The sequence below is a fragment of the Fusarium sambucinum genome, chromosome IV, assembly GCF_050947815.1.
Source record: "Fusarium sambucinum isolate potato_lamoka chromosome IV, whole genome shotgun sequence".
Taxonomy (NCBI): domain Eukaryota; kingdom Fungi; phylum Ascomycota; class Sordariomycetes; order Hypocreales; family Nectriaceae; genus Fusarium; species Fusarium sambucinum.
Genome location: NC_139291.1, coordinates 7,406,319 through 7,428,026, shown reverse-complemented (window position 1 = coordinate 7,428,026; position 21,708 = coordinate 7,406,319). Strand labels below are relative to the sequence as shown.

The window sequence follows — 21,708 nt, the reverse complement described above, 5'->3', positions numbered from 1 at the left end:
GAGGCTAGAATGACAACGCATCGTGATGAAGCAAGCAAGACCTTGAACCGAGAACCTTAACAAGCATTATCCGGCACATCCTTGGTATTAAAAGAGGACTCTTATCAAAAGGATATCGTTGCCGAAAGGGCGTCTGAGTTGTCAAGATCTTGAGGGGGTGTGTGAAGGTTCCTTGTAGTAGAAACAAATACTTGCCTTAATCTCCCAGAATTCATGCGTCGCGGAGGCCAGGCCGGATGGGGCCGGCCGGGGAGCAGGGTCCGGAGAGGAAGAAACGTTGAGCGGGGCCGGGAAGGATGTTGATGGAATAACTGGATATAGAGAGTATAACTTGGTCATTAAGTTAGTGGTATGTTATACCTTGATGCTGGCATTTCTGTGCACGTTTGTTCGGATGTATGTGACTGTTTCGGCCTTCGGTAGATACTCGCGGCAGTCACCTTTTCTGCGATGGCCTCACTTGTAAAGGGAATCAATTAAATAAGCAACAGAGTGTTGCTATGCAGTGTGTTTATCTGTGAAGCTAATACAAGCTAAAGAATAATCTTCAACAAACAAAGAATGTAAAACAATCAACAAAGAATAACGCCCGCTGCAGAATACCTCAGAGTTAAAGATAGGAATGTCACGTCTCAAACAGTTGGAATGAGAGAATGCAAGCACTTAAAACCCTGGTCAGGAAAGGTCTATTTCCATCTCGTCAATTACGGGCGACCAATCATGAATCAGTACGGTGCTTCACTTTACCATCTGGCTGGATTTGAGAGACGATAGCACGTGAAAGAGGTTTACGGATGGGTCTGATTATGAAAGCATCTATAAGAAATAAACTCTGGAGTCTATATAGTTGAGGTTATCCTTGTGTGTAATATTGGCGAATATAATGTGTCTATTAAAAGAAGTTGAAGAGTTTGTGAAACCACCGAAACTATTATTGTTTCAAAGAAGAGTACCCGATCGTGGCCAAAGCAACGTCTATTCTTATACACCCGTCCCGTTGAACCCTGTCTAGGAGGAACTTCTGACGATAACTTCATTGGCGAGTTGTTGATGCGAATTGCAGTTGATGAAATTACTTAAAATCCAATGTTTCCGATCATTATTAGACTGCAAATGAGATTGAGCCATGTTGTCTCTTGTCCCGAATTCAGCCACAATCAACTTTGCTTTTTGCTGTACCTGAGATACAGGTTAACCAACAAACTAACAAATCAGAATTCATCAAGAGATATCATTTCTTTGACTCAGCCATTGGAGGAATCCTCTTCCGAGCTGAGAACCTAAACTGAAAAAAGCAAACACAAACAGCCAACTTCACCATGATTTACTCTAAAACCACCGGCTCCCCGACTAGCAAGATAGAGCCCGACAACCACACAGACCAAACGTCTCGATGACGAGTGCAAAACCCACCACATTTTGACTCTTGGTTTCTCTATTATTGACTTGAACTAATAATTATGTGACGTGATGCATCGCTTGTTTCTCGAGCAACGTCTGAATCCAAGTGTTCACGTCTCAAGACAACAGGGCTGAATTTCCTTTGTTGTAGGCTGGAATGAGACTAGACAAGACAATAGCCGATCATGACAAACTGGTGAGCTGATTGTGGTTTCGGAGGCTTGTTGGTTGGTTGTAAGCAGTCGGTGAGCGATGCAGCTGCAGGGGATAGTTTAGCTTTCTGGCTATTGTTGCCTTGAAAGGGAAACTTGTCCTTATCATGATCAATATCAGTCTATAATAACATCAGATGCTTCCACAAAGTTTCCTTTTGGAACACTCTGATACAGATTGAATATCTCAGTTCAGGAGGTTGTATTCTATAGTTAGATATATCTATGACGGGAGTCATAGCGGGCAACCATCATGACATGGATTAAAGACAACCGAGCCGATCATAACTCTACAATGACCAATCAGTTCAGTCATAGCTTTCTTTGAGAAAAGTAACTCAGGTTTAAGTGAAGTTAGGTAAATCAACGGTTATCATAAAGAGGCGTCAAATAGTTAGCTGTATTGTTATCCTCCCAGCTCATGAGAGGCAGCCGTTGGGTTTCGGGCGGTGCCTCTTCCAGGTTAGATCTGTTCCAGCGGTTGGCTAATCGAGGTTAGCAGAGTGTAGCGCACTGAAGCCCCTGAAGACGTCTTTTCCCGGTGGTTGCCCAACAACGGCTAAGTTGAGAGGAAGTTGCTGATGTACCACCAAGCTTGCGATTTGAGCTATGATATTGATTTGAGGTTTGAATAACTTTTGTTGACTTTTACTGTCCTCTGAATAATTACTGTGTCTGTCTTTCTCCTCAATTTCTGTGCACCGCCTGTTACGTCTAGCCGAGGATATTATTCCTGCAAACAGCTCAGCTCAGCTCAATCAGTGCAGTGCAGTGCAGGTGTTGTAAATAGGAAGGTCGGGCACGGCGCATACTGTATTGTATCCACTGCATTCGTCCATTCTTATCCTTATCCAACCCGAACCTGTTCATTCTCATCAAGAATTTACCGACCGACTCGAAGCGAAGTGAACAGACCTCTTCTGCCTAAAGGATCCTCGACTGTCGGCACCCGCAAGATCACAGGATCACCATTCACGAGACGAGGCGATACAGGACGGAAAGAAACACAAAAGAACTCGAGAAGGAAGACGAAACCACAAACAAGAATAATAACACATACCGGATGTCAAGGTACACATATTTTCTTAGTACTCTGTTTGCCTTCGCTATATCAACTTTGGACTCGGTATTCGTATCGCATCGTATCCCCAGCAGCTGGACCATCAAATCATCCCACTATAAACAACCATCCATCTCCATTGACGACGAGACAAGCCTCAAGCCAGGTCTCATACTCAGCACTACAACACTTCATTTATCTATTTATCTTGAGCATTCGGGCGTCATTTGCGGGGTTTCCAACTTCTCCCTGCTTTTGCTCATTTTCTCCCTTTTCTTTGACCTGCCTGTAGCCTGGTCTCGCCTCGCCTGCCGTTCCTTCCCTGCCTGCCCCTCCTCTTTTTTTAATCGGGGCTTACTTTGGTCCATCCATCCCGTATTCCATCCCGACTCCCGACGACTTCATTCCTCCCTTTACACCATATTCCATCTTTTTTATCATCAGAGGCTGACCGACATGCTTGGCCTGGCAAAACAGTCTTAGACCTTAATTCTTTTCCTCCGTTTTTCATGATCCTTTACGACTTTCCGTAATGACCCACGAGCACCGACCGATCTGCAACATCACTTCTAAATAGACTTTCCATCTTTGCATCAAAGCAACAGCCTCTGTTCTTACAGCCTGCCCACGCACGAGCTCGACATTCACGAACCCGATACTGTCCGATTATCTGCAATCTTCCGGCCTCATCTGATTGTTCCGAATATTTATCCAGTGCTATTTCTCAACATTTTGCATGGTTTTCAGCCCTTGCTAGTGCTTTTCAAAAGCCAAACGTGACCTGACTGGCCGTGCACGTTATCAATCTCGAATTCGATACTTTGCTCAGCTTGTATCAAAACTGGCCTTTATGACAATCCTTTAGAGTTGCTATGAGTGGGGATCAACTGGGTACAAGGCAAGCTCGCACTCACAACACTCTCCTTTGCTCTCCTTCAGCATCAGCATCCGCATCGCCACCATGTATCCCCTGCCAGATTCACTAACCTCTTCGCCGAGCAGTTTTGCCAATACGAACCACCGCCCTCCGACATCTGCAGAAACGCCTACTTCTACCGTCTTTCCCAGCCCTGTATTTGACACTCCCAAGCCCGGGCAAGGTGCATTTACCGACGCCGGGGGTTGGACGCCACACTACGCTGAAGACTACTCCGTATTCAACTCGACCCCTGGAAATCTCCGTGGGCCTCAACAACACCCTTACGTTGATTACGGCACCACCACGATTGCCAGCGGTCACAAGAGACTACTGTCTGCCGAGAGCTTTGCTGCTGGAATTGCGACTCATGTAAATCACTTCTCTACCAACAACCGCCTACCACTGCCGCCGGTCGAGCCTTCACGCCGCTTGGCCTCATCCCCGAACTCAGTAAACGTACCTCAAGAATATATAACCGATCCGACACAGCTGCCCAGTCCTGATCCGTCCGTTCAGTTCCAAATCCCCAAGAAGGCTAGGAAAGCCGGAGTCAAGGGTGCAAGGCCTGCGCAAACGGCAACGCCCCCACCCACTGGACGAAGAGAAGAGCACAGGCTCGCTGACAAGCTCAACATGCAAAATGAACAGGTCTTCGGCCAGCCCGACTTTAACGGCACGTCCCAGCAACAACATCATGATCTTGCTGCCTTTATGGCTACTTCTGGTGACATGTTTGGATATCCTATGACAGCTCCCGCTGCAACACCTACCGCATTTTGGGATCCTTCGATGAGTATGGACTTTGACTTTAGTGCATCACCTTCCAATGTCTTCCAAACAACACCTGTTCAGCATGGAGGTGGCCATGGTCACCGTCATACAGGATCGTTTGACTGGAATAGCGAAGTACCGCTCTTCCAGGATCCTACTGCACCATTTGCTCCAACAGGCGGAGATCCTATGCAATCGATCCACCGTGACCGTGCCCTTGCCCCAAAGCCTATGGGCTCAGCGTCTGCTACGACTGCAGCAAGCGCTGCCATGTCTGCGGCTCTCTCTAATCCTTTAGATGGTTCTTTCGGATTTGTGCAGCCAATGCAAGGAGTAAATCCTGGGCTGCTCTTTGAACCCCCTCACACATCTGTTATGGATAATCCTGCTCTCATCCCAGTGACACAGGCCGGCTCGGCTGAAGGCGCGATCTTCCAAACGAGATCTAGAACCCCTCTGGGGGATAACATCCGACAGTCTACCAGCATGAAGGACTTGAGAGTCACCAAGGTACCTGATCGTGCTCTTGCGCCATCACCTGTCAAGTCAAACTCTCGACCTGGAATGGGTCGAAGTTTCAGCGAGAATCGTGGCAAGAGAGTTCAGACGCAGAATCGACCAGTGCTTCCCAAGCTTGCCCCAGCTCGACCTGTCTCCCAAGCTAGCAATGGTTCCAATAGTGACAGTGCGCCTGTCGGACGACCCATTGCCAAACCAACTGGAAGGCTGTCGCCTATGAAGAGTCAGAATCGTTTGTCAGGTCTAGCTTCCATACCCGAGGGGCCACCACTGCAACACCCACTGACTCGAACGTCTGTAAAATTCACCATCGACTCAAGGGGAAGAGCTCGCGCTGAGACGACTATCATACCGAATGAATGGGACTGGGAACCAGGTATGGGCCAGAGGAAGGTGTCTCGGGATAGGAGCCGGACACGCGAGCTGGGACCTTCAGATGATGACGAGTCTTCCTCTGACGATGAACCCATCATCATTCCTAGTCGGACCAATTCATTCAATACATCCTTTGCCTTGCCGGATCCTGTGAGACCTGTGGGGTCCATCTTCCACTCTTCAAGGCGTAGCTTCAGCGATAGAAGCACCGGTAGTATCCACGACATAATGGGTGGGTCGCCGCACGACGGAGAGAGCGAGTCTGAGACTGTCATGTATGAGCGTAAGGACAAGATTGGAGACGCTACAAGCGAGCTCCGTAAAGTGATGGAAGACCGTAAGAAACGGTCCCATCCAATGGGACAGGGCGGGCAACATCGCCCTTTTCAAGGTAGCAGCCTTGGCCCTTTCCGAGGTGACAGCAACTCGCCGTCGTCCCTCACTGAGTCAAGCCTTATTGCAGACAGACAAGTCAAGTGTGTCTGTGGCCGAAAGGGGGCTGACGGGGGAGACGGCTTCATGATCCAGTGGTAAGTGATTCCGATTTATGATGTCTTAGCAGACCGATATGTAACGAACTTGAACTGACATTGATGTAGCGAGTCCTGTGAAATGTGGCTCCACGGAAAGTGCGTTAATGTCAATCTCAGAACACAGCCGAGAGTGTACATCTGCGCATTTTGTGCCAACACGCCAAACATGCGAGGAGGCCGACTGCGAGACACTGGGCGAGGAAACCTGGCTGGGGGCGGCGTACCAGTGGCATCTCCGTTGAAGACCAAATCATTTAGGGCGTTTCGATAGGACTAGGTTGACAAGCATTTCTGAGGGAGTAGACGGGATGGATGGAGTTCTGGATGACACTGCTTTGATCAGGTACATATACAAATATTGTCGCTTCAGACAAATATCATGCATGCATTATACCGAATGATCCCGCAGTGCTGAGATGAAGCAAAAGACATGTCATGATAACACCTGATACTTTGATTCTCATAGAAAATACTGGGAACCTCCGGTACCTAGAGATGGAATGGGGAGACTTAAAGAGTTACTACCCAAAATGATCTTTGTCTCGTCTCTCGTTGGCCAATGCCGTGGTTGCCCACTCCTAGCTCTGCCGTAGGGCCCGAGCGGGCCAGTGAATGAAGAGCCGGCTTGCGGAGCTCTAAGACCTCCGATCTCGGAATGGCGGGGAAAGAATGGTGATGATGCGGGGCAGCAACGGAGAGTTAAGAAGACAAGCTCCAACCATCGACTCTCTTCTTTCTCTATTTTCTTTCTTCCTATACTGATAATCCCAATCAATTAACATATAATAAAAATGGCTGAGCACAACATTGTCGTCCTGGGTGGTGACCACTGCGGTCCTGAGGTGTGTAGCATCGGATTGTTTGTCTGAGCATGAGCTAACATGAGGACAGGTTGTGGCCGAGGCTATCAGAGTAAGAGACGTTGTGAAGAAGAAGGAAGAATTGAACTGACTGTTTTACTAGGTCCTCAAGACTCTCGAGGAGAACAAGCCCGGTGTTGGCAAGTTCAACTTCAAGGACCATCTTATGGGTGGTGTAAGTCTCGAGTACTCGTTTCCCACACTCTCCAGCTAATCTCCCACTCTAGTGCTCAATTGACGCCCACGGTTCCCCTCTGACCGACGAGACCCTCGCTGCCGCCAAGGGAGCTGACGCCGTCCTCCTCGGTGCCATCGGTGGCCCCAAATGGGGTACCGGCGCTGTCCGCCCCGAGCAAGGTCTTCTGAAGCTCCGTAAGGAGATGGGCACATACGGCAACCTGCGACCTTGCTTCTTCGCCTCCGACTCCCTCGTCGACGCCTCTCCCCTCAAGGCCGAGATCTGCCGCGGTACCGACATCGTCATTGTGCGAGAACTCACTGGCGGAATCTACTTTGGCGAGCGCAAGGAGGATGACGGCTCCGGCTCAGCTTGGGACACTGAGCCTTACTCCCGAGAGGAGATTGAGCGTATCGCTCGTCTGGCTGGATTCCTCGCACGAGGCCGTGGTGACAAGAAGGTGTGGTCGCTCGACAAGGCTAATGTGCTGGCTACCAGCCGTCTGTGGCGAAAGGTCATGAACGAGACTTTTGAGAAGGAGTTCCCTGACCTCAAGGTCGAGCACCAGCTTATTGACAGTGCTGCTATGATCCTTATCAAGAACCCTACCGGTCTTAACGGTGTTGTTGTGACGAGCAACCTGTTTGGAGACATCATCAGCGACGAGGCCAGTGTCATCCCCGGAAGCATTGGTCTTTTGCCCAGTGCCAGTCTGAGCGGTATTCCTGATGGTCAGGGCAAGTGCAACGGTATCTACGAGCCCATCCACGGTAAGTGATCTACAAAGTCTTTTGTTTCTGATAGTAAGCTAATTAATACTCTCAGGCTCCGCTCCTGATATCTCCGGCAAGGGCATCGTCAACCCCGTCGGTACCATCCTGTCTGTGGCCATGATGCTCCGATACTCCCTCAACCTCCCCGAGGAGGCCAAGGCTGTCGAGGCTGCTGTTCGCAATGCTCTGGACGGCGGTCTGCGCACCAAGGATATGGGCGGAAACGCTGGAACAACAGAGGTTGGAGATGCTATTGTTGAGGAGCTCAAGAAGGTTCTCAAGGCTTAGATGGGATGTGTTGTTGATCTACGGTTGGGCGGTTATGATTCCAAAAAAGCGATCTGTTTTGTGGTTGAAGATGCTTAAAAGTGCGTCTATCGTTATATGGCTACAAGAAATAGTAAAATGACAAATCTTATGATTACAACTTGGGCAAGGTTTATGTCTGGCGATCTTGGAAATAGATATGAGCTTAACAGTAGTACTGGGCAAGGTTGATAACCATGATGGCTTTCATGTTCTGTGGTAACAACAGCCACATGAATATGCACGAAACACAGGCCGGAAGTGAAAATTACAATTGCAACGTTGAAAACCTACACTTGTAGCTGGTGATTTCTGAGGTGTTACTGTTAAGCCCACATCTCAGGATCGCCAATGGGTCGCCAGACATAACATACAAGTGGTGAGCTATCAATCTCGATGAACCAAAAAGAGTAGTGGCACTGACAGCATTTCTCAAAAGTACCGAAGTATAACATGCACTAGTAATGAGTTCTTTTGAAAAAAAAATATTTAACTACAAGTTGTATATCAGGTCATATAGGGTAATGCCCAAACATGGGGCCAAAGTCCTACTCTTCAACCGGGCGAATCTGTATATGACAACATCCCGGTAGTGTAAGCATATTAGACAGAGTATGATTCGGAACAATGCGAGAATCGCAAGTTTTCTCACACCGCACAATGGGAGGCCCTGTAGATGTGCATGCTGTGGGTTAGAAAGCAAGGCATTTGCAGCATACGGTCTATTGCCGTGTCTCTCTACCCTAGACAATTCACATTAACACTAGTTGCTTACAAGGTTGCTTGTAGCCATGTGGTATGCAGCAGGACTTTTCCACGTGCGGTAAACTATGCCTAATTCTCAAAAGTCTACTGCATTCTAAGTCATCACACCCAAATGCCGGCAAGGTCTCTTACGATGCTCTCTACAAAGTCTTGGGGTCCAAGGACTCTCTAGCTTGAGTGAAAATGCATCTACTTCTCGGAACGGTAACAGCCGAGTCAGGCAGAGAAAAGAGAAACAAACAAACAAGAGTCTTGGTCTTACGAGAGACATGCATGGCGGTAAGAGAAGGGGGCTGCAGGCAAAGGGTCTGTTTCTCTCTGACAAAAAAACGGCAAAGGGCGAAGGCGAAGGCGAAGGCGAGGGAAAAAGTAAAAGTCATGACGTTGCGATGAGAATAAGCTTGATCAGAAGCCTCATATTGTTACTGTAACTCTAATAAGAGCCAATATCAAATCGATTTGTTTCGTTTCAATTGAATGGGTCAAGAACAGAAATTGAGGAGGTTGAACAAGGGTTGAAGATGGGGGACCGGGATTGGTGGAGCTTATTCCTGTGTAAAGGTAAGCTAAGAGGCTTGCATGAGGAGAAGAAGAGTCATGATATGGCTGGGTCTTTTTGTCTTGGGGCGGTAACTCTATTGTTTGAGTGTCTTTCCCTATACTATTGTCTCTGATCTTCTCCCTGGTGATCGGCATCAAACATCAACAACGCAACACGGCACAGCAACAACTCATACTGAGCTGTCCATCCCTTCGTCTGTGCTCTCCCTCTGCTGTAAGGTACACACAATACAGCTTGTGCCTGATTTGCTACGTTAGTCTGCAGCGAGGGAGGGGGAAAGGAAGCATGGCATAAGACACGAGCCAATAATTTGTGTCAAGACCGCAGCAACACTGCCTTAGCTCTATCTACTACTGTACGGTACTGCACACCCACTTCTCTAGCAGCCAAGTTATGTAATGTCACAAAGGTCAAGAGAAAGTAAAGAGTCAAGCTTGATAATGCTATTCTTGGCCATCTTTAGTTATGCTTGGCTTGAGTGATTTAACGTGGCTCGGATGTAACGGAATCACAATTGTTCTTCTTCTTTTTCTGTCCCGTCTTTGATCTGTTTGGGAATTGATAGACTAGAATTATCTGGCTAAGCTCTATGTGAGAGTACAATACAAGATGTGGCTGAAATGGCAGAATGGCACTACAGAAATGACCACACCACTTGAAAAGGATACGAACAACGCCAATCTAGGTACCATTTAGGATAGCTTGGGCTTTGAATTGAATAGTTGCTGCATGTACAACCTGTCATGTTTGCTGTACTTTCGTATTCTGAATCAATTTTCGTTGATACACGTTACTATTCAAGCTTGACCAGAATTACAGAACTTGATGGGATTGCTTGTTAGTTCTAGTCATATCTCGTCTGATGTCATGGCGTATTTACGCTCGTGGCAACTATTCCTATATAGGATCTTTTTGCTTTAACCAGTCTTTCTTTGTATGTATTTCCGACAAACACTCCTCCCGTACGACTCTAGTCAGCGTTAGAGAAAAAAGACAAAGAAAATAAGCAGCTGCAGATAAAATCACATAACAGAGGATAGGCAATTCGGATTGATCCATTGAGTTCTGGTGGCTGGTTCGTCAATGTTGGATCATGGCTGAATTGGCGTCATGCAGCTACGGGTTGAGGAACTGCAAAATGGATTGTGGCTTATATGGGATTGAGACTGCATCTCTATGAATTTGCAGTATACAGTCATCTACAATTAATTGAATTAAGTAGAATAATTGATTAATTATTAATTTTATGAAGTTTAGTAAACAGAATGAGAGATACGATACTGGTGCTCTTGCTAGATCAAGTCGTGTCGTGTGATGGTACTTCCTTCCATCTTTCCCAACCGTTTCGTTACCCAAAACTCAATCCCTTGGCCACTGAAGCTTCAGGGAAGCATTCTCTCGTATTCAACGCCCTACTGCTACACACCATCGCAGCCCACTGAGACAATTATGTCGCTATCTTAACCGCGCTTTAGTGGACATTGGCTGTTTCGTCTCTCCTTCAGTGCGCTAACGACACGGGAACGATACGCTAGTCTTGTTGGTTAGGGATGCAGCGATTATCATCCTCCCTTGTTTGGTTCGGTTCTCTCCAGGGTGGAATCACTGTTTTCAACTCCCTGGCCTTGCTATTCCTTTACTTTCTGGCCAGTTCAGTGCTGATGAGCTTTCAGTTCTACCCTGGTGCATGTACGCACGTACCGGCCGGCCAAAACAGGCTTTCACAACCACAAGACGTGGTGGCTGCAGCTCCGAGTGCATACATGTTGTGTTATCTGAGGGTAGATACTTGTCTCCCGTCAGTATTGGATTGGTTCCGACCCGCATCTCTCTCGTGCCGTAGTCGGTCCCAGTCTAATCGACGAATATGCCGTGCTCCCTCGCAAAGACGCCCGCATCCGATGACCTTGCCGACCTCTGGGTTTCGTGAGCCACATGGCCGCGGAGATCGGCCAAAGCGAGAACACCTCCAGTTTGTTCTACAGTACTTCCAAAATGGCAATACAGTATATCCCTTCAAGAAACACCAGCCATGGATTTGTTTATCAAACTTGAGCTCCGGCCTCCGGAAGCCTCGATCGCCATACACCAGAGCAACCATGCATGGCTTATATCAAGGCGGTTATTGATGGACATGATGCTTAAAGTTTATGCCCGGTGGTGTCCGTCAATTTCCATATCGGTACAGAGGCTAGAGGGCACATGCAGCCTAGTCATATCCCGCCCACCTCTCTACTCGGCCCATTGATCCGGCTGCCAAGTCAAGGCGGTTATGCTACGATGAACAAAACCATGGTTTGCAAACAAGTATACAATCTTTGACAATAACAAACCCCGGAACACATGGTATTGGCTCTCGCGGGGTACCCCACTGCCCCGAAACTATACCATTGCTGGCCTATTGGCGTTGTCCATCACGAGCGAATCGTCGATTGGCGATATACTATGGAGACGATCCTCTAGCCATCTCAAGCAAAGCGTCTCTCGTGAGTTAAGCGAAAAGCCTCTGTAAGAGGCTTACTGTATGGCACCTAACCTCGCGTTTATCTCTACGGTTACAATGCTAAACACAACCACCTTATTTTATCTGTTCTGCTACAACACCACGACAAGCAGGTTTCTGCGTCTTTGTTGTGTCATGCCTGGGCTGGGATGGCGCCAAGTCTCTCGGTCCACGTAGCGCTACTGGGTTCCTGGACTTCCACGCCGTCAGCTTGACATAGCTCCAAGAGGCTCGAGAGTTTGTTGGCTGCTCGGACACTAAGCACCTGCAATGCTGATGCTGCTGCATCTCATGCTCCAGCGGGGTGACCGGGCCTGCGTTTTGCATCAACAGCAAAACCACTCATACCATAATGTGGGTATACTTCAGCCTCGGTCACGGTATACTTTGACTAGGTGCATATTGGCAGAAGAAGTCGACTGAGTCGCCAAAGCTGGCTGATGCTGTCATCAAGCCCAAGTTGCAGTGCTTCCGCCTCCTGTGTTTACGGGTTTGTTGTTCCTGCCGTAGTAGGTTACCAATGGCTGTGTGGTTATGTTGAGATGCGGGCACAGTTTCCGCTCTTTGCTGCCTTCTGCGCAAAGAGATTGCATGTTTCCTCGTATCCAAGCCAACTTCTGACTGCTCATGCCGTCTCCCGTCTTACCGGGTTCCCCAGACTGAATGCAGGCTGATCCAGTGATCAACTGATTAAGTGAATGTCCAGCCAAATGGGTCAGCAAGGGCTGGCCTTACACAACCTGAGCACCTAATAGCCTTGTCCTCTTAGAAGGGCAGGATCTTTTGTTGGGGTTGGAGGGAGGCCGATATCTTGGCCATACTGTTGCGGGTTTCCCTAGCTAGGGCGAGCTCCAAAAACCTTACACAAAGGAGCTCCAATTGTCTTGGCCGGCCGTTGGCTAGCAGACTCGCTGACCTCCGTGCATGATGCTGGCATCACGTCCTGGCGCAGAGTCGACTGAGGCTCACTTGCTCAGTCGATTGCTAGGTGCCTAGTCGTCTCGATATGCATCCCTCGTGCATATCGGTTGCTCCAGTGAGCTCCAGCCACATCCTTTGCCCTCTGTATGGTTGGACTCACGATGTCCGTATCACATCTTGCCAATATTCACACCCCTCCATCTTGGTGATTATCGTCTCCTCAAAGTAAGAGCCAGTCTAATGCACAACCTAGGGTGGGGTTGGGAAGCGAAGCCAGTTGGGCGATCTTGCTCCAAGGTTTGGAAGTTGTCAAGGCCAACTTTGCCAACCTCCTTCATGTGAGGCTAGATCGGTTCATGAACTTGCAGATATAAGGCTGCAACCCTCTCTCGTTTTCATCTTCATCTCATCATCTCTCTACTCAGCCTCTCTCACTTTCCAATCAGTTACAATTGGTTTTGTGTTCACTCAAGTAGCCAACTCGTTCAGGTTACTTCACACCTTCGCTCAACCACCACTATCGCTTGCTTACAGCTTGCATTCGTTCAAAACACCTTCGTTGATATCACGAAACCATTTTCGCAAATTTCATCATGAAGTTCAGCGCTACTCTTTTGGTCTTGGCCACCTCGGCCCTGGCTAGCAATGTCCGACGAGGAGACGAGTATGAGAGCCCCGACTACAGCGGCGGAGAGTACGAGGCTCCCGAGGGCGACTACGGATCTGGAGACTACGGATCTGGAGACTCCGGCTCTGGCGACTATGGCGACAAGCATGACAATGGCTACAAGCACGAGGTGACTCAGGTCGAGGTCACTTACACGACTACAACCGTCTGCCCCGTCACTTATACCCACCACGAGCAGGGATAGTAAGTTTTGAGAGTCGACTAAGGCATTTTCAGGACGCTAACTTGAGAAAAGCACCTACTACGAGACCAAGCTCACAACCTCTACAGTCACAGTTGTTGAGGCCAAGACTGTTGATGTCACTGTCAAGGAGCCTGATGTTTACAAGCACTACACCGATGTTGAATATGTCACCCGAACATCACTGTGCCCCGTGACCGTCACCAAGACCATTGAGGGAGAGGTTATCACTGAGGTTTACACGACCACCAGCTACATCTACGATGTCGTCAAGACCACAGACTACGAGCACGTCAAGCAACCCGACGTGACAAAGCACGAGGTAGATGTTGAATATGTCACCCGAACATCACTGTGTCCCGTGACCATCACCAAGACCATTGAGGGAGAGGTCATCACTGAGGTTTACACGACTACCAGCTACATCGAGGAGGTTGTCAAGACCACCGACTACGAGCACGTCAAGCAGCCCGATGTCACCAAGCACGAGACTGATGTTGTCTATAAGACCCGAACTACTGTCTGCCCTGTTACCGTCACCAAGACTATTGCCGGCGAGGTTATCACTGAGACTTACACCACCACCAGCGTGATTGAGGAGGTCGTCAAGTCTACCGACTACGAGCATGTCAAGCAGCCTGATGTCACCAAGCACGAGACTGATGTTGTCTACACTACTCGCACCACTGTCTGCCCCGTCACTCTCACCAAGACTATCGCTGGTGAGGTCGTCACTGAGACTTACACTACCACCAGCGTGATTGAGGAGGTCGTCAAGTCTACCGACTACGAGCATGTCAAGCAGCCCGATGTCACCAAGTACGAGACCGACATTGTCTACAAGACCAAGACTCACGTCTACCCCGTCACTGTCACAAAGACAATTGCTGGTGAGGTTATCACCAATGTCTACACCTCTACCGACTACGAGGTTGTCAAGGTCGAAAGCACTGTCTACGACAAGGTTGAGCTTCCTGATGTGACCAAGCACGAGACAGACGTTGTCTACCACACCAAGACATCACTGTGCCCCGTTACCGTCACCAAGACGGTTGAGGGTGAGGTTATTACCAACGTCTACACCTCGACCTCTCTCATTGTCGAGAAGGTTGTCACCACCATCCCTGTCTACGAGACCATCGTCAAGACTATGGGCAAGGGCGTTGTTATCACCCAGTACTCCAAGATTGTCCAGACCGTTGGTGGCGGCACTGTCTACCAGACCGTCGCTCCTGAGCCCACCACTGTCGAGATCCCCGAGACTGAGGTCGTCACTCAGCCCGAGGTCACCGTCCCAGCCACTCCCACTGCCCAGCCCGAGCCCATTGTTAACGGCGCTGCTGTCGCCGCCAACAAGGCTCCCGTCTTCGCCTTCATGGCTGGTATCCTTGGCGCCGTCGCTCTCCTCTAAATAACGCCAACTGTTTAGACACACGCCAACAACACTGCCGGATGGGCCCTTCTTCTGTTATTTTTCTTCTTTACATCCTTCACATTTGTAAAAAGCAGGTCGTGTCCCTGGGGAAAGGACACTTTATTTAATTCATCGCGGGCATTGGTATCGCATTACACACTCATTTCAGGCATGGCGAAACATGACTCTTGGTAATGGGGGGATGGTTCTTGTATGGGCTGCAACGTACTTAATGATGTGGAAGGGTGTTTGGTATTTTATTTCTTGTTCTTAATGTATATATTTATTACACGGTTTGGGTCGCAGGATTGGAAGGATTTGGATGAATTTGCGATAGGATTAGTAGGTAGTTAATCTGACGATCGTTGTTGGTACATCTTGACTGTCCCATCTTGTGATACTTGAATATGAAGAGCAATGACAATTACCTTTCCTAATTGTTAGAGGCTGGACAAGGCTGCGCTTAGACTGATAGCCTTAGGTTCATCAACAAGCTTTGGTAGCTCGTTGTAACGCGGTGGCTGGTCGGAGGCGTGAAGGCTTTTGCGTCTTCTATTAATGGGTCTCTTTAGTGCCAATAGAACAATCATGTGAAAGCAATCAGAAGACCCTTTCAAGTTTCCTGGCTTGTTCTCGAACTTTGTTTGGTTTACTTGGCCACCGTTAGATATCTCCCAGAAATGGCTTTGGGTCCATCTTTTTGAGTCTTCGCAAGTTCCCAGAAACAGATACGCTTAAAAATACCCAGCGCAAGCGCTACTATCATACAAGGTTCGATAGTTTGTTATCATACTTACCTACTATTCTTCTAAATGTGTAAGTCTCGTAGGACATCACTGTCACGTACCGGCCAATGTTCTTTCTACCTTCTTCTGTGTCCAACAGTGTAGCTTACTCGGGAATAACTTCTATGACTTATCATATCAAACTGCGTTAATCATGTAAACTCGGCCAACTCTCCAAGCTTTTTTGAGCAGCCTTTTGTCTTTACAGTTTGGAGCTGTTGAATAGCATGTTTGTTGTAAGAAGCTCACTGATAAGATACCCCACCAACCATCCACTTCCCGACCGGAGTAGCGTTAGTCCGCTAAATCCAACCCATGAAGCTTGACTTAGACAAAGCATGGATCGCATCTAAACATCCGCCAACTGAACCATCTTTACCAATACTCACGACAACAAGATGGCGCCCGTTGATCGCGTAGACCACAATGCCCTTGAGCGTAAGTTGTTCCAAAACTAATTGTCAGAACCCTCTAACATACCCAAAGAACAGCTCAAGGATATTATCCAGGATCTCTACCAAATAATGGTCCAAGTCTCAACCTATGATTCCGCCGGCCGTTCAAGCAGAGAAGTCCTCATCAATGAAATGTACGCACAACCGAATCATGTCCCTCTTGTTCAAATTAAACTAACAACCCACCAGCAAAACTCTCTCCGAGTCTCTCCGCACCGTTCACGCCTCAGCTTCACCACCAAACAACCTCCCATCCGTCCCACCAGAACTCCTCGAGTACGTCGAGCACGGCCGTAACCCAGACATTTACACGCGAGAATTCGTCGAGCTCGTACGTCGCGGCAACCAGCTCATGCGCGGTAAACTCAACGCCTTTGGATCTTTCCGCGATATTCTTGCTGAGAATATGACTACTGCAATGCCTGAGCTGCGCGACGATGTGACTCAGGTCGTGGAGGCTACAGGAGGTGTGCCGCCTGGTAGGAGAAATGGTGAGCAGTCGCAGCCGCAGCAGAACGGCGCTACTTCTAATAACCATGCATCATCGTCGGCTGCTTAAAGGAAGAGAGGGGATGCTGGGGACGATACATGATTGCAATGTTTCTTTACGTGATAGTTATTTTTGGGTCGCAGGTTTCATGATACCCTAAGCGCGTGTAATGCTGCGCAATTGAATGCATTATCTTTAATACCTACACAGCGTCCAATGGTGCAGTATGTTTTGAGATTTCAAGCTTCACTTTGGACGAAGACACGGCTTCTGTACTGACAAGACATGTAGCTAATGGAAGCATATAGATGCAATCGGTATCAACATTGGTAATTGGGTATCGATGTGTAACGACGAGATACAACTAGTTATTTGCCATCATTGATATTGATCAAACGATTGAAAGGAATCAGTCTAAAAGAGTTTGTAGTCGTGCCCTAGGTCCCTTGGACCTTAGCAATAATATGTAATCCATTATCCTTTCGCATTGTCCTGGTTAATCATGATGTCTATGCCTGAAATAAACGCCGCGACAATGGTGTGTTGTGTAGCATATGCAAAGCCCTTTATAGTGCCATCGGTACGTTCTACAACGCCGAGGGCTTCTTCCTACCCAAGACCGGGATATGTTTTGTACATATGTATGCGGATCCAGCCAGCGCCAGAACGAGGACCACCACTTGCCATGGAAGCAAGACAGCTGCCGCCATGAAGAAAGTACCATAGCGCCGTATAGTATCGACCAAACGGTCGTGGGCTTCTCGGCTCTGTTTCTGGTCTCGGAATTTGCTTCCTGTGGTGGGTTGCGGGTAGGAACCCTTGTCGCCATAGGGTGCTGCGTACTCGTCGTCATCTTCTTCACCCTCGTCCTCCTCGTCATAGTAATACGAGCCTTCTTCCTCACTCTCGCTCTCAACGTCGTCATCGTCATCATCAGCGCCATATGGTCATGAGAAGTTGAAACCACCAGGGTATCCTCCACGCTGCTGTCTGGGATCACCACCAAAGTTAAAGTGGGCACCGCCGCCACCACCACCAGGGAAGCCTCCAGCAGATCGGAAGCCGCCGCCTCCACCACCGAAGCCCTGCTGGCCCATCATGCTGAAGAGGATCTCGGGGTCAATGCCTCCCATACCTCCACCCATGCCGCCGCCGCCAAACATGTCGTTAGGGTCCATAAGGTCATCACCGTTATCGTAGGCAGCACGCTTCCTAAAGTTGAGGTTAGTAATTTACTCCGGTCTAATGCGTTTGGGGTCTCTTACTGAGGGTCACTCAAGGTCTCGTAAGCCTCCTGCAAGTCCTTGAACTTCTCCTCGGCCTGGGAGTCGCCAGGGTTCTTGTCGGGGTGAAGCTTGACAGCCATCTTGCGGTATGCCTTCTTGATCTCGTTCTCTGTGGCATGCTTGTCGACACCCACAATCTTGTAGTAATCCTTTCGCTGGGCCTTCTTCAATTCAAGTTCTGCCCTGCGAATTTCCTTGGCGATGTTGCGGTCCTCTGGCTCGAGCTCTTGGATCGCCTTCCACTCTTTGACTGCATCGTCCCATCTCTCGGCACCGCCCAAAGCATTGGCCTTGGTCTTGCGGGCCTTTGTGTAACCAGGGTCAAGACTGATAGCCCGCTCACAGTCGGCAATGGCATCGTCGTACTGCTTGAGCTTAATCTTGCATTGCGCCCGGTTTTGCAGCAGCTTGGAGTTCATGCTCTTGTTGGAAGGGTCAATTTCCAAAGCATTGGTGTACTTCTCAATAGCAGGCTGAAGACGTCCGGCCTTGAAGTCGGCGTTACCCTCCTCCTTCATGCGGTCAAGTCTCTGAACGATCCTCAGCCACTTAACAGCATCACGGAAATCAGGGTCACAGTTAATGGCCATACGGAAGCATTGAATTGCCTTGTCGTTCTCGCCTTGGCCGTATAGCACACGTCCGCGGAGGACAAGAGCCTCGGGATCCTGATTGTTGTTTCGGAGGAGGTTCATGGCAATGTTTTGCGCTTCTCCCAAAGAGTTCTCGCGTCCCATCAATAGATAAGCCTCTCCGCGCATAAGCTGCCACTTACGGGGCTTACTGACACGGTGACCAAGGCTGCGCTCAGCCAGGTCAAGGGCATGAAGCACCATGGACATGCCAGATCCGTTACCCTGCTGAAGAATGTCACGGGCGGACTGGATGTGGTGTAACATCTCCTTGGCTGGGACCATATCCTTGGCGGAAGGTGGGGGATCAATGCGGCTAAAGGTTGTCAGAGCCTCCTCTGGTCGGCCCAGACCAGTATAAATACGGGCTAGTCGCAGAAGGACCTTGGCATTCTGGGGATCAGAGTCGGCAGCCCTGGAGCAATCCTCAAGAGCGTGCTCATATTGGCCATTAGACATATAAGCCGCAGCTCGGTTGCCTAGATAAGTAGCGGAGAAAGGGAACAAGTCGACAGCTGCGGTTTGATGTCAGCATTTGGAGATAAATCACACCAGGCGGAAAATATTATTAAGATATTCTCATGAGGTGGCGACTCATACCTTTACTGTACTGCTCGATGGCTTTATAGTAATTCTTCTCCTTGAAAAAGCGGTTGCCCGCATTCTTATAAGACTCGGCATCCTCCTCAGGTGTGATCGTTGGGCTTCCAGGGTTGGACTTGTGAGGAGGTGGTGGAGGGGCGCCGTCATCATGACTTGTTCCGTTGGGAATGGGAACGGAAAAGTTGGCCTGGGCATTGGCTTTTGGGTTGGGAGGAGTTGTTGAGCGAGCGCCACTAACGGGCTCGCTATCAACATCCATAGAGTTACCGTTCATGGCTGCGGCAAGAGCGGAGAGTCGCTTGCGTTCTTCGGGTGGGAGGTTAAGAGGATGCGTCTCAGGCTCGTACTTGGATCGACGAGAGGAAGAATGAGAGTGGGAGTGACTGGGATCGGTGGAATGTCTCGACAGTCTGGAAGAACGAGAGGTCTTTGTTGATTCGGCTGTGGATGGGGGCCGAGATGATCTCCTTGAAGACTTTGTAGGCGACTTCTCGCGGGCGGGCGAAGAAGGCTCGGAGGAGTATGGCGGAGGTTGTTCAGACGAGTCGTGCTCGCGGTCGCGCTCCTCGAAAGTGGCGGATTTCCTTGAAGAGGAAGGGGGAGGAGTGGAGGAGGAGGGAGAGGAAGTTGGCTTCTTGCCGGTACCAAAGAAGTTCTTCATTTGAAATTGGGCCAAAGAAAGTTCCGTTCCGATGCCAGAATAACTTTAGTAGTCGAGACCTACGAAAGAATCCCCAAGAATCCCCGTAACGAGCTTATGCTGGATACTTTACTGCCCGAGTCGATGCCCTAAACGGGCGTTAAGAAAAAAACCGATTTTTTTTCCGGGGCCGTGTCCCTCTCGAGTGGCTCCTCTGGGGGGGACAGAAACAGGTCGTGCGGCTCTGAGCCTAAAAGGGGGAGTAAGTACTTGTACTTGTACTAGAAAGAAATGGAAGATAGCGGACGGGTAGTGATTGAGAGGTAGAAAGGCTGGTACTAAGACAGAGGTAGAATCGAAGTATTACAAAGATTCAGATGATGAAAAAATTATCAAAAGTCCAGAAGTGATTCAAGAGTCAAAAGAGGATTAAAAAAGCAAAGTCGGGGGCAGGGAAGGAAGTGATGAGATGATGAAGGAGAAAATGACAACCCTTGTTGAGGCAACAACTACACTCACTGACTGACGTTAATGAGACGAACCGGGCTATGGCTATGACTATGACAGTGACGAGTGACAAGCCCAGAGCGACGACAAAGCTCAGCCCAGCCGATTTATCAGCCAGCCAGCTCAGGCCAAGCCAGGCCAGGCCCAGGCACATACATGGCTTTTCTTTGAATCCATTCCCCCAACTAAACATGGGAAAAGAGACAGACTAGACTAAAAAACTACGCGCGAAAACAATGGCCAAACTGACTGATTATTTCCTATACTAGTAATCCGTCTCTCCAACTTTCGACTCCTATCAGCCTGTCGGATCACTGCAAAAGACATCCTTTGAAAGCGAGAAGGCTGGGTTCTGCAGGTATCCCTAGTTACCGGGTCGGCTCACGGCGGAAGCCTACCGTTGGCACATGGTTTTAGTCTAAGCGTTGAGGTTTATTTGATTATCGCTTCCTCAGGGTTTAACGGGCAGAACAATAAATCATGGACCTGACAAGGTCACATCAATCCTACATTGAATTACGTCTAAATAGGAGACCCCGAAACTTGGGAAACACACAGTATGATTGCCTGCTGTGCGAGTATCTTGTATCTCGTTCCCCAGGCATTGGTACTGACCTCTCGCTTCAGCTGCTTCAGAAACCCCCCACTATGGGCCCTCGGGTATGGAGATATGTCAGAACCAATTAAGCAAGGACCATGTGCAATGACAGTCAAGTTTACCGATGGAGGGAAAACGTAGTTCTTGTCACTTTAGTCTGCATATGCAGTGAGTTGTCCTGAGACGTTGAGCCAACCAAAATGCCTAGTTGACGATAGGTTGGAGGTTGGGATATGTGTCTACAGTAGTCTATTCCTACCGAACTCGAGATCAACCTATAGAAATTGATAAATATTGTATCCTTTATACTTGTAACATAGCCGTAATGACGATACACATTCAATATGTACCCATCATCTGCCAAGGCACGACAAACTCATAAAAAGAAACCTGTCAACTCAGATAAATTACATACAATCCCTCTGTAACCCCACGTCAACTTTAGTGCCCGTAGCCCGTACTCACCATCATACGGATACGGCCCGCATAGACTAGACTAATCTAATATCGAGGCTTTGCGCATATCCAGACGTCATGTTTCTAGAAGGTTCAGTGGGGCCGTCTTCGGGACCCTGGAATAACGTATTCTCACCAGCCATCCTCGATTCCTACAGGCTGGCCCGACTACTCGTTAGGCGCCCTCACAAGGCTTTCCTTGTCGTGTCTAAAATCAACGACTCTGGGCTCAACCGCCGCCGACTTCGGGTGGCGGGTTGAATCCATGTCATGTCTTTCCTCCTGCTCGTTGTCTGGTAAGAAAAGCTGGGATCC

General features: G+C 48.8%; 5 protein-coding genes across 5 annotated transcripts; 4 read left to right on the top strand and 1 right to left on the bottom strand.

Annotated features, from left to right (window-relative positions):
- Nucleotides 1–3,634: 3,634 nt before the first annotated feature.
- On the top strand, nt 3,635–6,061 carry FSST1_002405 (uncharacterized protein; the record flags this gene model as incomplete). Its single annotated transcript, XM_083228391.1, has 2 exons — nt 3,635–5,787; nt 5,857–6,061. The coding sequence occupies 2 exons, from the start codon at nt 3,635–3,637 to the stop codon at nt 6,059–6,061; spliced, it is 2,358 nt and encodes a 785-aa protein (XP_083092587.1).
- A 520-nt stretch (nt 6,062–6,581) lies between these two features.
- On the top strand, nt 6,582–7,889 carry FSST1_002404 (3-isopropylmalate dehydrogenase; the record flags this gene model as incomplete). Its single annotated transcript, XM_083228390.1, has 5 exons — nt 6,582–6,632; nt 6,682–6,702; nt 6,754–6,825; nt 6,878–7,598; nt 7,654–7,889. The coding sequence occupies 5 exons, from the start codon at nt 6,582–6,584 to the stop codon at nt 7,887–7,889; spliced, it is 1,101 nt and encodes a 366-aa protein (XP_083092586.1).
- A 5,362-nt stretch (nt 7,890–13,251) lies between these two features.
- FSST1_002403 (uncharacterized protein) lies at nt 13,252–14,938 on the top strand (the record flags this gene model as incomplete). Its single annotated transcript, XM_083228389.1, has 2 exons — nt 13,252–13,529; nt 13,582–14,938. The coding sequence occupies 2 exons, from the start codon at nt 13,252–13,254 to the stop codon at nt 14,936–14,938; spliced, it is 1,635 nt and encodes a 544-aa protein (XP_083092585.1).
- A 1,186-nt stretch (nt 14,939–16,124) lies between these two features.
- On the top strand, nt 16,125–16,740 carry FSST1_002402 (mediator complex subunit NUT2; the record flags this gene model as incomplete). The annotated part of the gene is made up of 3 exons (XM_083228388.1): nt 16,125–16,164; nt 16,213–16,315; nt 16,371–16,740. 3 exons carry the CDS (start codon nt 16,125–16,127, stop codon nt 16,738–16,740), a joined length of 513 nt encoding a protein of 170 aa, XP_083092584.1.
- Nucleotides 16,741–17,618: 878 nt separating this feature from the next.
- Nucleotides 17,619–19,853, bottom strand: FSST1_002401 (tetratricopeptide repeat protein; the record flags this gene model as incomplete). The annotated part of the gene is made up of 3 exons (XM_083228387.1): nt 17,619–17,883; nt 17,937–19,104; nt 19,190–19,853. The coding sequence occupies 3 exons, from the start codon at nt 19,851–19,853 to the stop codon at nt 17,619–17,621; spliced, it is 2,097 nt and encodes a 698-aa protein (XP_083092583.1).
- Nucleotides 19,854–21,708: the final 1,855 nt, after the last annotated feature.